This window comes from Phaethon aethereus (genome assembly GCF_964289735.1).
Source record: "Phaethon aethereus genome assembly, chromosome: 9".
Taxonomy (NCBI): Eukaryota; Metazoa; Chordata; class Aves; order Phaethontiformes; family Phaethontidae; genus Phaethon; species Phaethon aethereus.
The window spans coordinates 13,435,595-13,449,122 of record NC_138585.1 but is presented as its reverse complement, the minus strand read 5'-3'; the positions used below and the strand labels follow the sequence as shown (position 1 = coordinate 13,449,122).

Here is a 13,528-nt window from a genome sequence, read left to right as displayed (position 1 = left end):
CATGGCGACTTGGGCACTTGAGGCAGAAATATGAGCGGGTAAGTCAAGGTTACTCTCCCTCCTCCTCCTCCTTTCCCCTCAGTGCAACGCGGGTGATTACACGTCTTACGTTTCGGTATGGACGGTGCTTGCCTGAAGCAAAGCACAGCCAATCTGTTTCCATTCTCCAAATGCAGTTTAAACACCTCGCGCGGATCAGCAGAGCCCTGCATGGGGACGTGTGCGGGGGGGCTGGTACAGGATCATTTTCTGGGTCTGGGTGCAGGCACGACATCCCTCGTAGGGGAGGCTGACGCTACGTGGATGGAGTACAGTGAGAAATCCAAGGTGGCTTCTCCTGCTCTGCGCACGGGAACCGTTGACTGGGCGCCAGCGGTAGGGAAGTGCAGGTAATTAGCTCCTGTGTCTTTACTGGATACCCTGAAGGAATGGAAACATAAATATTGAATTATAAAGATAGAATTTGTGTAGTCTTAGAATATACATATACATTATAAAGCAGAATTTTAGGTCTAATGTGTTCAGTTAGCCAGCGGGTACATTGAAGTTTTGCCTCTTTGTATTCACAAAACACTTTTTCCTCTTTCCATGGGTGCGAATGACTTGAAATGAATAATGTTTTTCTTGTTTGTTAGCATCACCTCCCCCTGTTGTCCAGCGACGTAAAAGGCAGCGTTGTGGAACATGAGAAAGGCAATACATTTCCTCCAGTTCTTTGTGAGCTGATACGAAGTAGACAGACACCTTCTGAAGTTTTGCGCATGCTGTGCTCTTTTTTTCTTTGCTGCAACAAGAAAAGCCTTTTCTTTTAACCTGGCTTCCTTTGAAGAAGTAACTCAGGAAGCTTCATGGCCTCTCAAGGTAAGTGCATCTATAGTCTGTATTTTTAGATCATGTTTACAGAAAACTACGTTCTTGTACGTTCCCAGCAATCAGCAGTCTGATGAAATGAGAGTTTCGGGCTAAAACCACATCAGCCAAAGCACAGTTGTTTTGGCTTCCTTTAATTTTTCAGCATTTTAGTCTCCTTAGGCTTCTAAGGAGACTAAAATCTACACCAGAATGTTATTTGACTAAGATATGTTACAAAATGTTAGCATCTGCATTCAATCAGAAAATTTAGTGTTTGTATCTTTGTGCTTAAACCTGTCGGTACAGAATGTGTGGGAAGGGCAGGTACCACTATTTCTGGTGGTACACACTTCTTTTATATTCCACTTTGAAAACACCAAATCAGCAGATGCTTTTCATTTTCAACACTGGCCAGAGTCCTGGTAACCATGTAGGAAAAATAAATATCTGAAGAATAACTGAATTTAATCAGATTACTCCTGTCTGGGTTCATCTTTGTCATGTACAGTCCTTTAGCTGCAGCCGCTTGGGTGCTCGGAGCTCTGAAGGCAAACATCGCAGCGCGCTGATCTAACCAGCCTTCTCAATTAATTTTCTCCATGCTGTCGAATACTAAAACTAAGTAGAAAGACACAAATCTGTTTTTTCTTAACCTGAATGCAGCTCCACAGAGGTCACCCTGCTGTGACGTACGAAGGCAGATGTTGGTCCAGAGAGTTTCAGCAATGTCTGTTTGTGTTTGCCAAATGCTTGCCCCTCTTTTTTTTGGCCCCAGATAACACTCAAGACATCCTGCATTTACAGCACTAGAAGTTATACAGCAGCATGCAGGTTTTAAGGCATTGTTGTACTCTCAGCATATACATTTTATTACGCTGAGGGGTAGGTATTTTGCTAATCTTTAGCCATATATGAGAGATCTGGTTTTGTATATTTTTAATGCATAGTAGTTAACAGAAATAGCAAAATAGTCATGTTTTTGTAATATGGTTCTCATCATGAATGAATTTGATAATGTACTTCTTTTAGGAACAGGTAACTCTACAAATTATGATTGTACAGAATGCTTGCTGTATCATATGGTAACTTTTAAGTTTCCCCATACCATAAATGAAATGGGGAACATCCACAAAAATAGACAAAGCCTCAGAGTAGCTCAGATTGTCATCAGTATCGAATGCATTTACTGTTTGATTTTTGTATAGCTTAAAATTTGACAGGTAGAACTGCGATTTGTTGTCTTTTTTTCTCTTTATTATTTGAGAATAACTCTAACGCTTGGCCACTTCATGGCATTTCATGTAACAGCAAGAGTTACGGCAGTAACAGAACCCTGTGAGGTAAAGTGATGCAGAAGAGCATATAAAATATTTATTACCCAGTTATACATTTTTAAAAGCCAGCTACAAATTCAAAGGGGTTACTTCTTCCTGTGGTCTCAGACTTTGAAAGAAAGCAGCGGCTGCAAAGACAAATCAAGATCACAATATGATTAAACCATGAATCAGCCACAGTGAGTTCAAATAACGCTAAAGGATCTAATTTAAACCCACAACAGCAAAAGAGAGAGCTTCAGACTTAGAGCCAAAATTCCTTCTGGACCTCAAACCCCATTGTGCCTAAGTGTTGTCACACGTGAGGCAAAAATTACCAGTTTGAGGACCGTTTTACTGCCAAAGCGCAGGGGCTCGGATTCATACGAGGATTTGCCGTTTATAGGGGGAGAGCTTCAGCTTGCTCTCCCCTGCTCCGGCAGAGCCGGTGTTACTGGAGGCGGTGGAGAGATGCTCGTAGCAAAAGCAGTAGGGCTGCGTTGAGAATCAAAGGGCTGAGGCCGCCGCTGCGCGGTGGGAGTTGCTGCGCGTGCCGCGGTGCGGGCGTGCGGGTGCCGTAACTGCGAACGCTCTCGCTGCCGCCACGGCACTAGCCGAGGTAACCGTCGCCACCGTGTCCTAAAGGATGCGTTCGCAGTAGCAAACCAGAAAACACAGCTTAACGATATCTGATCTTTTCATTAAGACGTTAATGAACAATACACTGTAAGAGGCTGTGTAGGCTTTGACACCGGGGCTGTTACATCCAGCCTGGGGAACCCGAGGTCCCGGCAAGGGTTGTCTCTAATTAAGAGAAAATACGCTTGAAGCGTGGGATCATCAGGAGATTGATTTCAGATCCTTGTTCCGGATCTGAACGAAAATGCTGATATAACTTATTGTTCCAGTTCTGATCGACGCAGCTAGCTGCTGTTTGGCCCGGTTTATTTCTGACTTTCTTCTTCTCTTTCTGCAGAGTCTCAGGGACAAACAAACCCAGTCCTTAAGGTTTATCTCCCTGGTTCTTCTGACCTTCCTGAAGAGAATAAGCCTGTCGAACCAAGCCGTCTCTGGAAGCAAACACCACACAGTCATAACTTGCCACCTGGTCTGGAGTACCTGAACCAGGTCCTGAATCTTTCCAAATGTTAAAATTGTTTTGTTTTCCTCGTAGACTTATTTGATACCGTGGGTGATGGGGTTGTTTGGGGGTTTTTCCTGGGGGAGGGGCAGGTGGAGATAGAGTTGTTTTGTTGTTTGATGGTACTATGAACTAAGGAACGTAGGAATGACAAGCCCTTTCTTCATTGCTGCCATTCATTTTCATAGGAATCAAGCTGCTGTGCGTGCAGATCTCCCTGCACCAAAGTCGTGGCTTTCTTCCCTCTAGGATTTTTTGAGGTCATAGTGTTACCCCTCTCATTGCACCCCCGGTTTCCTTCCAGCTCCTTAAGAGCTCACCCTCAGGGAAATGGCTATCAAACCCCAGGTGGCCTCAAAAAGACTAAAACAGGCATTTGTGAAGGAGATGTCACCTCCTTCTAACCCATCCTTTGAGGAACATGAAGGTCTTCTAAGTAAATTCCTGCTGCCAAAGACAGTGCTCTCCGGGTCGGAGGTAAGGTCCTGGGCAGGCAAAGCTCCCGCGGAGACAACTTTGTGAGCGTAAGCCTGGGTGGCTGCAAACCCACAGGCGCCGCGTGTTGGGCTGCGGGCAGGAAAGCGTTGGTGCCCAGGAGAGGGAAATGCCCGGAACCGGAACGGACGCGCAGGTCCCCGGCAGGGCAGGGAAAGGCCATACTGGATATTCTCGGTCCTACGCTCAACTCGCGGCCATCTATCTCGCGCTGCGAAGTCCCTCGGCTCCTGGAGCTCGGGGCGGGGGTGCCCTGTGGCTCTGCTCCAGACGTTGCAGCGCTTCCTGCGTTTTTTGACTGGTAGGGCCACCCCCTGCTACCGCTCTGGCACCGACTCCGGTTTGCGTTTCGCATGCGGCTGGATTCTGCCGCTCTTGGGTATGCCGAGTAAGACGCCGTACGCCCGGGCTGCTACGGGCAGAATCAGGCCCCCAGTGCAGCCGGGTGGCTGGGACTCCGCGACCCACGCTTCTGCTGTCTTTGTGTTTTGGTGGTGCTGGGAGATGTTCGTTTCGCTCGAGGTCTGTATTTTTGATATACGTTTCTGGTAGTTTTGTACAGAAGCAGAAACGGAACGTGTTTTTTTTATTTCAAGCTAGGTTACCAAGATAGCTAATGAAACTGGGAGACGCTTCAGAAACAATCTTTCATGTGAAGTTATGATTTTCATTTCATGGTGCCCATGCACAGAATGATATGTGTTGTCAATTACATGAGCATTTGTTCACAGAGTGGAGGAGCTACATTTTTTTTAGTCTAAAAGTGATTGTGATAGTGAATGCTTGGCAGGTTACATATTCAGTCTCCTGTATGAACGTGAATTATACCTCAGATTTATCCATACCATGTGAGCAAGCAAATTCTATTACTCCATTTTATAGAAGCTTTACATCTGACATAAAGACAAAAGAGCAAGTGGCTGTCAGAGCTATAACTAGAACTCAAGACTTCATTCATGCTTGTTCTCAGCCCAACCACCTTGTGCCTGTGCTGCAGCCCTTGTCAGTTATTTTCAATTTTCTCTGCCGTCTGAAAAGCGGAAAGCATGTGTGCGATGCTGATTATTGGCATATACCTACAGCTAGAGTTTCCATGCACTGCAGAACATTTTGGTGTGCGATGCTGAAGCCATGCTGGCTGTGTGACTAATGAAACAAGCTCGTACAGGGTAGATTGCAGCAGAAAGGAGATCCGGCCAGCAGGGAGAGGGCTGCCTGCAGAATGAATGTGGGATTCGCAGCTGCCAGGGTGATCCCTTGGGATTTATCCTGATGCACTGAGAGATCTTCATGTAATGAAATTCTCAAGTTAATGAAGATGTTTCTAGCAGAACTGGGAATTTTTGGTGCCATTGGGAAGCCTGGAATACCGTGTATCCTTCTGGTTGTGTGCGTTTTTGGGAAAGGTGGGTCCAAATTGAAATAGGCACAGACAGGTGCTACTGGAAGGACATGGGGAATAGAGAACCTGCTTTAAAATGAGACTGCAAGTGTTTCATCTTTAGACCAACAGAACACAACCAGAGAGGGAACCATGACAAAGTACCTAGAAGAGTAAACAACCTGTGGGAAAAAGACATTTAATTTATAGAATTATGCTATTGGAAGAAAGTGGCTGTGAATAAATAACAGGATAACAAATAGGAATGTGGTTCTGGGATTACCTCCAGCAGGAGCGGGGAAGACAGCTGAAGATATTTCTTAATAAGACCATGACATGTTTGACTCTGAAACAAGGATCCAGATTTAGCGAACCTCACAGAGATCCCTACAGCCTTATTCTAAACAGCAACTCAAGGACACAGCATAGCATTGGATGAAAGGAAAAGAAAGTATCTGTCCTGTACGTTAAGGCCAGACAGCAATATTTCACTCTGCAAATACACCCCCAGAGTCCAGCCGGCTGAGGAGCGGTTCACTCGGCTGTTCATGGTGCAACATGAAGAAGGGCAACAAACTGCTTCTGCCCTGGCAAACTGATACCACGCTTTCTGTAATTATCACAAAAGTGACACTCTTTGAACAATTTCCTATAAAACAAGTTACCCAAACCTCATTTTGTCTTCCAGCCATAGTTCGAGGAATTGTCCAGTGTCCACCACAAAAATTTAGGGAACCTTTGCCCACAGCAAGAATAGAAAGACGAGACCTTGGAGAAGAATTTTCCAAGTAGCACAACAGCACATTGTGCCGCCATTTAGGCTTAACCAATTTTGTAAGAAGCTTCTTAGTTTATACTTGGTTAGAATGATCAGATGTAAATTTAGTGCCCACAAACCTGAATACTGAGAATTAGCTGTGTAGAAGGAATTTTAACATCTCTGAGCTCAAGAGGACTCAGACCCTGGTAAACCAAAGGGCTTTAGATACTTTCAAATGCAAGTGCAGAATTCCCTTAAACCACAAGTGCCCCAATAAAAGATGCATCAGAATGCCTTTCGCTGGTTTTTGCAGGGTAGTTAAAACAAGCAAGCCTAGCAAGTGATACTGCCATGTTGTCTCAACATTGTTTTTACATTGTGCACAATAAACCAATATACAGACCAAAATCACTCAAAGATTTTAATGGCTCAGGCTCATTAATTTTCTTTTCCCTGTAGAAGTCTATGTGAGTCCAAGAAATCCATAATAAAACCAATACTAAAATAACCCTGCCATCTTTAACTTGTTTATTCTTTTTTTTGTCAGCAGAGCACTTCCCATGAGCTCCAAGAGTTCACACCTCTCATGAAACCCAAGCTACAAACAGGAAAGATTCTTGGGAGAACGTTTTTTAAGTCCAAATATTTTTTTATTTTTTCAATTACTGGCATGCACATTTCAGAGATTAATGAAAGGGATGAAGAAGTTTCTCTTTTCCCCGTTTTTCTTTGCAGCCTGAGCTAGCTGCGGGAGATGACTAGAATTGACAAATGGTTGCAGCAGTTTGAATATGGACTGGGCAAGGTTTATCAATTGTAAAATATACAGATGCTGGGGAGCTGCGACATGCTGGTCTCAGAAGGTCGCTGTGTGCTTTTTGTCTGCAGCTGTGAGTAATGGCAAAATCCTGTGCCAAGCCTTTGCCCATCAGGAGTTTAAGGAAAAAAAAATTGGCAAAGCCTACACTACTGCATAAAACAGGCATAAAAAGTTACATAAAACTGAAAGGTAGACTGAAGTCAAGTCTTTCTGATTTTATAACACTAATGACTGTCTCTAAAAAAGAATAATGTCGGAGGGACGATAAGCACAGAAAAGCTGGGTATCGTGGCAAACAGTTTTTCTCCGCATTTGTAGCCAGCTCACAGAGGAAGACAGTTTCAGCCAGCCAACGGTTTCTCTGGGGAGCTCCTGTTTTGCTCATTCTGGCACCCCAGTGTGAGTGTTTGCCAGATTTAGGGTGCAGAACTCCTGGATGCTTGAAATCAGGGTGTTAAAGTTTGTGTGTGCAGTCATTGCCATCGCCCGTTGCTGGGCTGCTCCAGCGAGGCCCTTTGGCGTGTGGCTACTGCATGTTTTTAGCCTGAGCCCAAACTCATTCACTCCTGCGCTGCCACGGTGCCCAGCACCAACCTTTGCTTTGGGTTAAGGGGCTTTCCCTCTGCCAAGACCAGGAGGAACAGGAGCGAGAAGTGGGTCCTCCTTCTCACATACATCTTTCCATTGCTGTTGGCTTCCTCATGCCCCCAGTGAAGACTGTTTTTCTTCAAACGGGCGTGCGAGTTACATGATCACAGCACCCAATGTCACGCTCTTCAGTCATGATTTCAGAGAGATGTCTAAAGTGTGACTTAAGATAGCCCATGGGCCCCCAGCTTGTGTACCTCTGGAAGGAAGGGAATCGTAGTAACAGAGAGATGAGCAGTAAAAATAGACACATGATCACTGGCAGCCCCAGACCCTTCCAACATCCACCATTTTGTTTATCTCTTTTTTAAACAGCTGGACAGGATAATTATTCATCAGCAGGTGGAGCTTCTTGAAGGTATGGTGCAATCCTTGTTGCTCTTTAAAAGTGCTGGTACACAGATGTCTCCAAAAGGCTTCCAGGTCTTGCCCCATCTCGTTGAAGTCATTGCAAAGCCTCCTGCATCAGGCCTGTAACATGGTGTTTGTGGTGAAACCTCACTTCTTTATGCCTGTTCCGCAGCAAACCAATGAGGAGGGAAAGATTACAGTGAGTAATCTCTGCACCAATCCTAATGTCTGTCCCTCAAAGTCATTAAAATTTAACAATCCTTCCAATCCATGGAAAAATGTATTGCCTTTAACAATAATTAATGTGCTATGAGAAGCAAAGCAAATAAAGGAAGGTCAGAAGACACAAAATGAAGCATGATGGTTTCTATTTGCATAGTTCCTCAGAATTTCAAAGTATTGAACAAGTATTAAGTTCCGCAAGTGAAACATTTTTTAACGTATTTCATTCAAAATGTTTTTGGCCTGATTCTTGGATACCTCGCCAGGTGAAAGTTTTGTCATTGAAGTGGGACAGCCTGGTATTGTTACTTTTCACACACGATAAAGTAAGAAAGAGCCCAAACCAAAACTCAGGATCTGAATTCTGTTTTGTAATGTGTACTTCAGCGTGCAGCAAATCAAAGTCTTTGAACTACATGTTTCTTCAAAATACAGACCTGATGATATTATTTCCTTATAATTGTATATTTTGTATCATTATTTCAAAACAATTTTTAAACAGTCTCTGTTCCATAGATTTTTAGAATATATGCTACAGAGGAGACTGGAGATATAAACTTGTATGCAAAACTGAATTTGGTGAGTTTTGGTAAAGGCTAACTCTAATTCTAACACAATTCTAAGGTAACGTGCTACTTGTTTTGTTTTATTAGCCATACTCGGCACTGAGACCTCCAGCAAATACGAGATAAAAAACCATTTGGGACAAAGAGTTTACTTTGCAGTGGAAGAAAATGGTTGCTTTGATCGTAATTTGTGTTCACCTATAAGGTCTTTCACCATAAGGATTGCTGATAACACGGGCCGAGAAGTGATCACAGTGAACAGACCCTTGAGATGCAACAGCTGCTGGTTCCCCTGCTTCCTGCAAGAGGTGCGTGCATCCTAACTGCCTTTTGTCCACGCGTCTTGCTGTGTGTGCACAGCATTATTGCAGCCTTGTGCAACCTCTGCGAGGATGGCAGGAAGGAATTCACCCCCACCTCTCAGCCTGGGAGACTGCAGGAAGCCTTTGCTGAGAAGTAACTATTGATAAACAAGGCCCTTTTATGAGTTATATTCCCAGCACACCTCCTCCCTTTCACGACACCTTACTTTCCCACGTCCCAAGTAAAGCTTCTGTATCTACGTCTCTCCAGATAGGTAACGCCCTAAAACACTGCTTGCCCTGACACAGACTGGCATCCGATGGTACACGGACATCACCCATTGCGATCCTGGGGCGAAGGGTGGAAAACCCCCGAAGGCCACTGGGGGATGTGGGTACGACTTGGAAGCAGCTCTCCGAGGAAACCGATGCTTTCCTCCATGGCTCTGCCTCTTCGAGGCTATATATCTCTGGGAAATTGCACAACTTGGAAATAAGCTGCTTTGAGTGAAAAATGCAGATCCTATAAAGGATCGGATCTTTTCTCCCTTATTTTTGGCTCACCTTTATTCAGACACCTTTCTTGTTTTATTAAAACGTTTTATCGGTTAACTCGTCTACCCACTTCCTCAGTACTGCCTGAGGGTTTTAAAAAAAGATCCTTTGGTAGCACAGTTACTGTATAAAAAAGTTTATAGGGTAGTCACTGATTACAATTAAAAAAAATCACCTTTTCAGAGTGTATAACTTTTATCAAATCTTACATGTAAGATGTCAGCTTCTGGTGCAGCTTTTGAGTTTCATATTGTCCTCTATATTTAAAACCACCATTAGTCAGCCTTGTAATATCCAGTTCCCAGTTCGGTAAAGTTATACATAATTATATTCAATAAATAAATATTTCATCCTAATCTAAATAATACACTATTATGGACAAATATACTAATATAAAATTAGTTTATAAGTTTTTTTGTTTTGTTGCTAGTTAGAAGTTCAGTCCCCACCAGGTACGATAGCTGGGTACGTTGTACAGAACTGGGACCCTTTTCTGCCGAAGTTTACTATACAGAATGAAAGCAAAGAAGATGTACTAAAAATAATTGGACCATATGCGACTTGTGGCTGTTTTGATGATGTTGATTTTGAGGTAAGTTCCTTATGAGTGTAAAGAATTTTGAAGTTTGACTGCTTTGATTAAATTTCTCACTCAAATATCCTGTTATTCTACCCTTAAAAATACTATGTACGTTGCTATAATTAAGGAACAGGGTTACAACAATGTGGGTTGGGGTTCCTGACCTCCATACTCAGACTCCTACAGCTGTTTTCTGTACAGGAGTGACAATTCCTTCAAGGAAACAAACATGTTGCTAAACGAATCCTGGTCCTCTGTAGTCCATGAGCGCTCAGCCATTGATTTTGATACGATCAGGGTTTCATCCCACATGCATTCACCGATACCTGGTAGTACCCCGAAGACTGTGGCGTTGAATCCGCTGCCTTCATTGCTCTCATACTGAGAACCACAGGCAGGATTACTGTCCAGTATGTCTACTTCCATTTGACAATATTCATCAGGAGAAAAATAATTCTGACGAGCCATTGAGAATCTTAAGGGATGAGAGGGAGAATGGCAGATGCACGAAGAAACCCCGGACAGTTTTCTGATGTGAACAAAGAGCTTTGCCTTGGTTAAGGAATCATAAAAAAGCTTCTGTGTTGATCAACTTGTTAGCCAAATCAGAAGACTTCAGTGGGCACTGTGAAATTCCAGTGTACTGTGAGAAACATGGAGGTGGCTACGTAATTGAGAAATTATCTGTCAATTGTAGGAGACAGTGGTCCATGCTAATGGCACTGCTGTGACTTGGAGCATATCAGAAACACAGGAGAGGGGAAAAAAACCATTGCGAAAGAAGAGCAAAAGTGGTATAAACTTTCACAATTGCTTTCCTCCACTTTTCTGTCAGCTCTAAAGATCCTGATGCTTCCAAACTTGAGACCCTTTCTTGTGTGCCACTCCTAAACGCAAATGTGATACTAATAGAGCATCTAAATGATAAAAGAAGAGCCTGACAACTATAGCATAGTCTGTGTGTCAGGGCACAGTCATTAACTCTCTGGAGATAATAATCAGTGTGTATTTGATTTACCTACATTTAGGTATATTCCTATTTTTTATTTGTGCAGGTAAAAGCTCTCAATGAAATGTCAACAATTGGCAAAATTTCCAAGTACTGGTCTGGATTTGTAAACAACGTCTTTACCAACACTGCCAACTTCGGGATTCAGGTCCCTGTAGATCTTGATGTGAGAATCAAGGCAGTAATGATTGGTGCTTGTTTCCTCATTGTAAGTGTGCAAAACCAAGATGTAGACCTATAGAAGTGGGCAGACTGGCACCAAAGGGGCCTTTGCTATCAGCTGTGATCCTACAGAGGCATAAGTGCTGTGAAAAGCCACACCTGCTACCTAAAAGATAGCAGTTAACCCAAAACCTTTTAATTTTTATGACTGCTTTTGTTTTGTCTTATTTGCTGAGCATCTTTATGTTCCTAATATTTTTGTTTACTAAACCGTTTAATAGCATTCCACGTGTAATTCTATAACCTGCATGGCAGGCTCAGATACCACCATACATGTCAAACCTACCAGACCCCCCCAGACCCCTTATCTGTTGTGTTTGAATGGGTTATATTCATGTACATAAATGTAAGTTATATTATTTCTGATGGTAATTTCAAACGGTGAGTGCCACTTCAATAGTTCAGTTGAGAGTTGCGTGTAAGACCTTCAGGTTACATAAAATTTCCTACAAAAATTCCCTTGTGAAGATAATCATAAGAGAATTATATGGAAAGAACACTCGTCTCTGGGGGTGAAGATGAAGTTAAAATGCATGTTTTCTAGAATTACAAATTGATATTTGCTGCGTACCTCTTTTGCCAATACTAATGTGTTAATATTAACATGCAGTGGTTTCAAAATCACCTGTGATGTGTCAGAGAATATAAAACAAAAGGACAAAACTATCTAAATTATTCACTGGAAAGTGTTTGCTTTAAAATAGCAACAACAATTCAGTTATTTTGCTTTTATTAGGTTAGAAATGTAACTCTCATGACACAATTTTTGGATTATGTCCTGCAAAACTCTTGTTGCTCAGTGGCAGAGTAATAGAAAATGATTGACAAATCTAATTACTTTATGTAAAAAAAGCCTACAAGTAAGACTTTTGATAGTAATTGTTGCATTTTTGCACCTTCCTTACCATTCACAGTTTTTTTATTTGTAGGACTTAATGTTCTTTGAAAACGCTTTGGATGGATTATAACAAGATGACAGAAACAATAAAATATGCAGAATGTGTTTCAGTAAGTAAAAATGAAAATAAATTGATCTTCATGCTTTGAAGACTCATGCGTTAGGTACTTTCTAATTCTTTTTCATTTTCTTCCAGAAATCCCTTGAGCTTTGGACATGATTTTGAACTGCACAAATCCTTGTTCCTTATAGGAAAAGAAAGGGAGCTAATGATGATGTTTATTAAAATCGTGTCTCATGTAAATAATGATTTTCCACCTACGTTTTTTGTGCATTGTAGCTAAACACATACTTTTCACACAGAGCACTGTTGCTTTGGAACATTGCTATTCTCTTCTTTCTCTTTTGATGTTCCTGCATGGGAAATCATGAAAGATTAGATGAAGGCTTGCAGCATCACTGATGAAAGTCTATGTTTAGAGAAGCTTTTGATGTTTTGCAAGTGCTGATACCAGTTACTAACCACATGAGGGTGTGCTGGGGGTTTTGCTTTTTCATAATTTTAGAAGTAATTTTCTGATTTGTTATTTAATTAATAGTAACAAACTGAGATTGAAAGTAAGAAATATAAAGACATCACCCGATGGGGAGTTCAAGATGTTATCTGTTTCAGTGAATTGAAAGAAAGGAAGTGGTGTTTGCTAGTAAATTAACTTTATGGCAAAGATTTGTTTAATAAGTGGCAGCCAGAAGTTAGGCTTCCAGTACTAGACTTGGGAACGTAACTTTTCTTCAGAAAACGTGGTCTTCCACCTCTTTTATTGAATGCCAAGCCATAAGGTTTGAGAGATGGTCCTCTATGTGCTAAAGGCTCACAAATCACTTCACATTTGAACTGTTTGGTGCTAAGGATTCTTGTTCCCATCCACTCAAGACTTTTCTTAAAAGATTTATTCCTCTTAATAATATCTGGTGGTCGATAACTTTTCATTCGGCCTTGCCTGAGGCCACCCTAGCACAGAATTATTCTTTTCCTTTGGCAAGCTCAGGTATTTTCAATGACAGGACTGTGCAATAGGAGCCTTTTCTCTTTCAGATAGCAGTTTTACACAGCAGTTCATTCCTGCGTCACACCTCGTCATACCGTTCCCAAACATTCCCACCAACAGGCTCTTACTGATACAAGCTTCCTTTGTAGGAACACCCGTGATACACATGCAAGACATGAACAGAAAAAACTGTGTTGCAAAATATTTGCCGTATGAACTTGCTTATGCCTCTCTTAAAAACTCAATGAGTCCTCAAGAAGCGAACGAGTACGATACGACATTGGTGGTAAAAACAAATGCTATCAGTCACTGGTCAAGTTTCCAAGGGGAACATTTTGCAAATCACCGTGAATGCTGGATTTTT

General features: G+C 42.2%; 1 protein-coding gene across 1 annotated transcript; it reads left to right on the top strand.

The window, feature by feature from the left end:
- Positions 1–848: 848 nt before the first annotated feature.
- LOC309407811 (phospholipid scramblase family member 5-like) lies at positions 849–12,185 on the top strand (the record flags this gene model as incomplete). The annotated part of the gene is made up of 7 exons (XM_082003455.1): positions 849–861; positions 3,142–3,293; positions 7,726–7,768; positions 8,637–8,857; positions 9,837–9,998; positions 11,042–11,203; positions 12,147–12,185. 7 exons carry the CDS (start codon positions 849–851, stop codon positions 12,183–12,185), a joined length of 792 nt encoding a protein of 263 aa, XP_081859581.1.
- Positions 12,186–13,528: the final 1,343 nt, after the last annotated feature.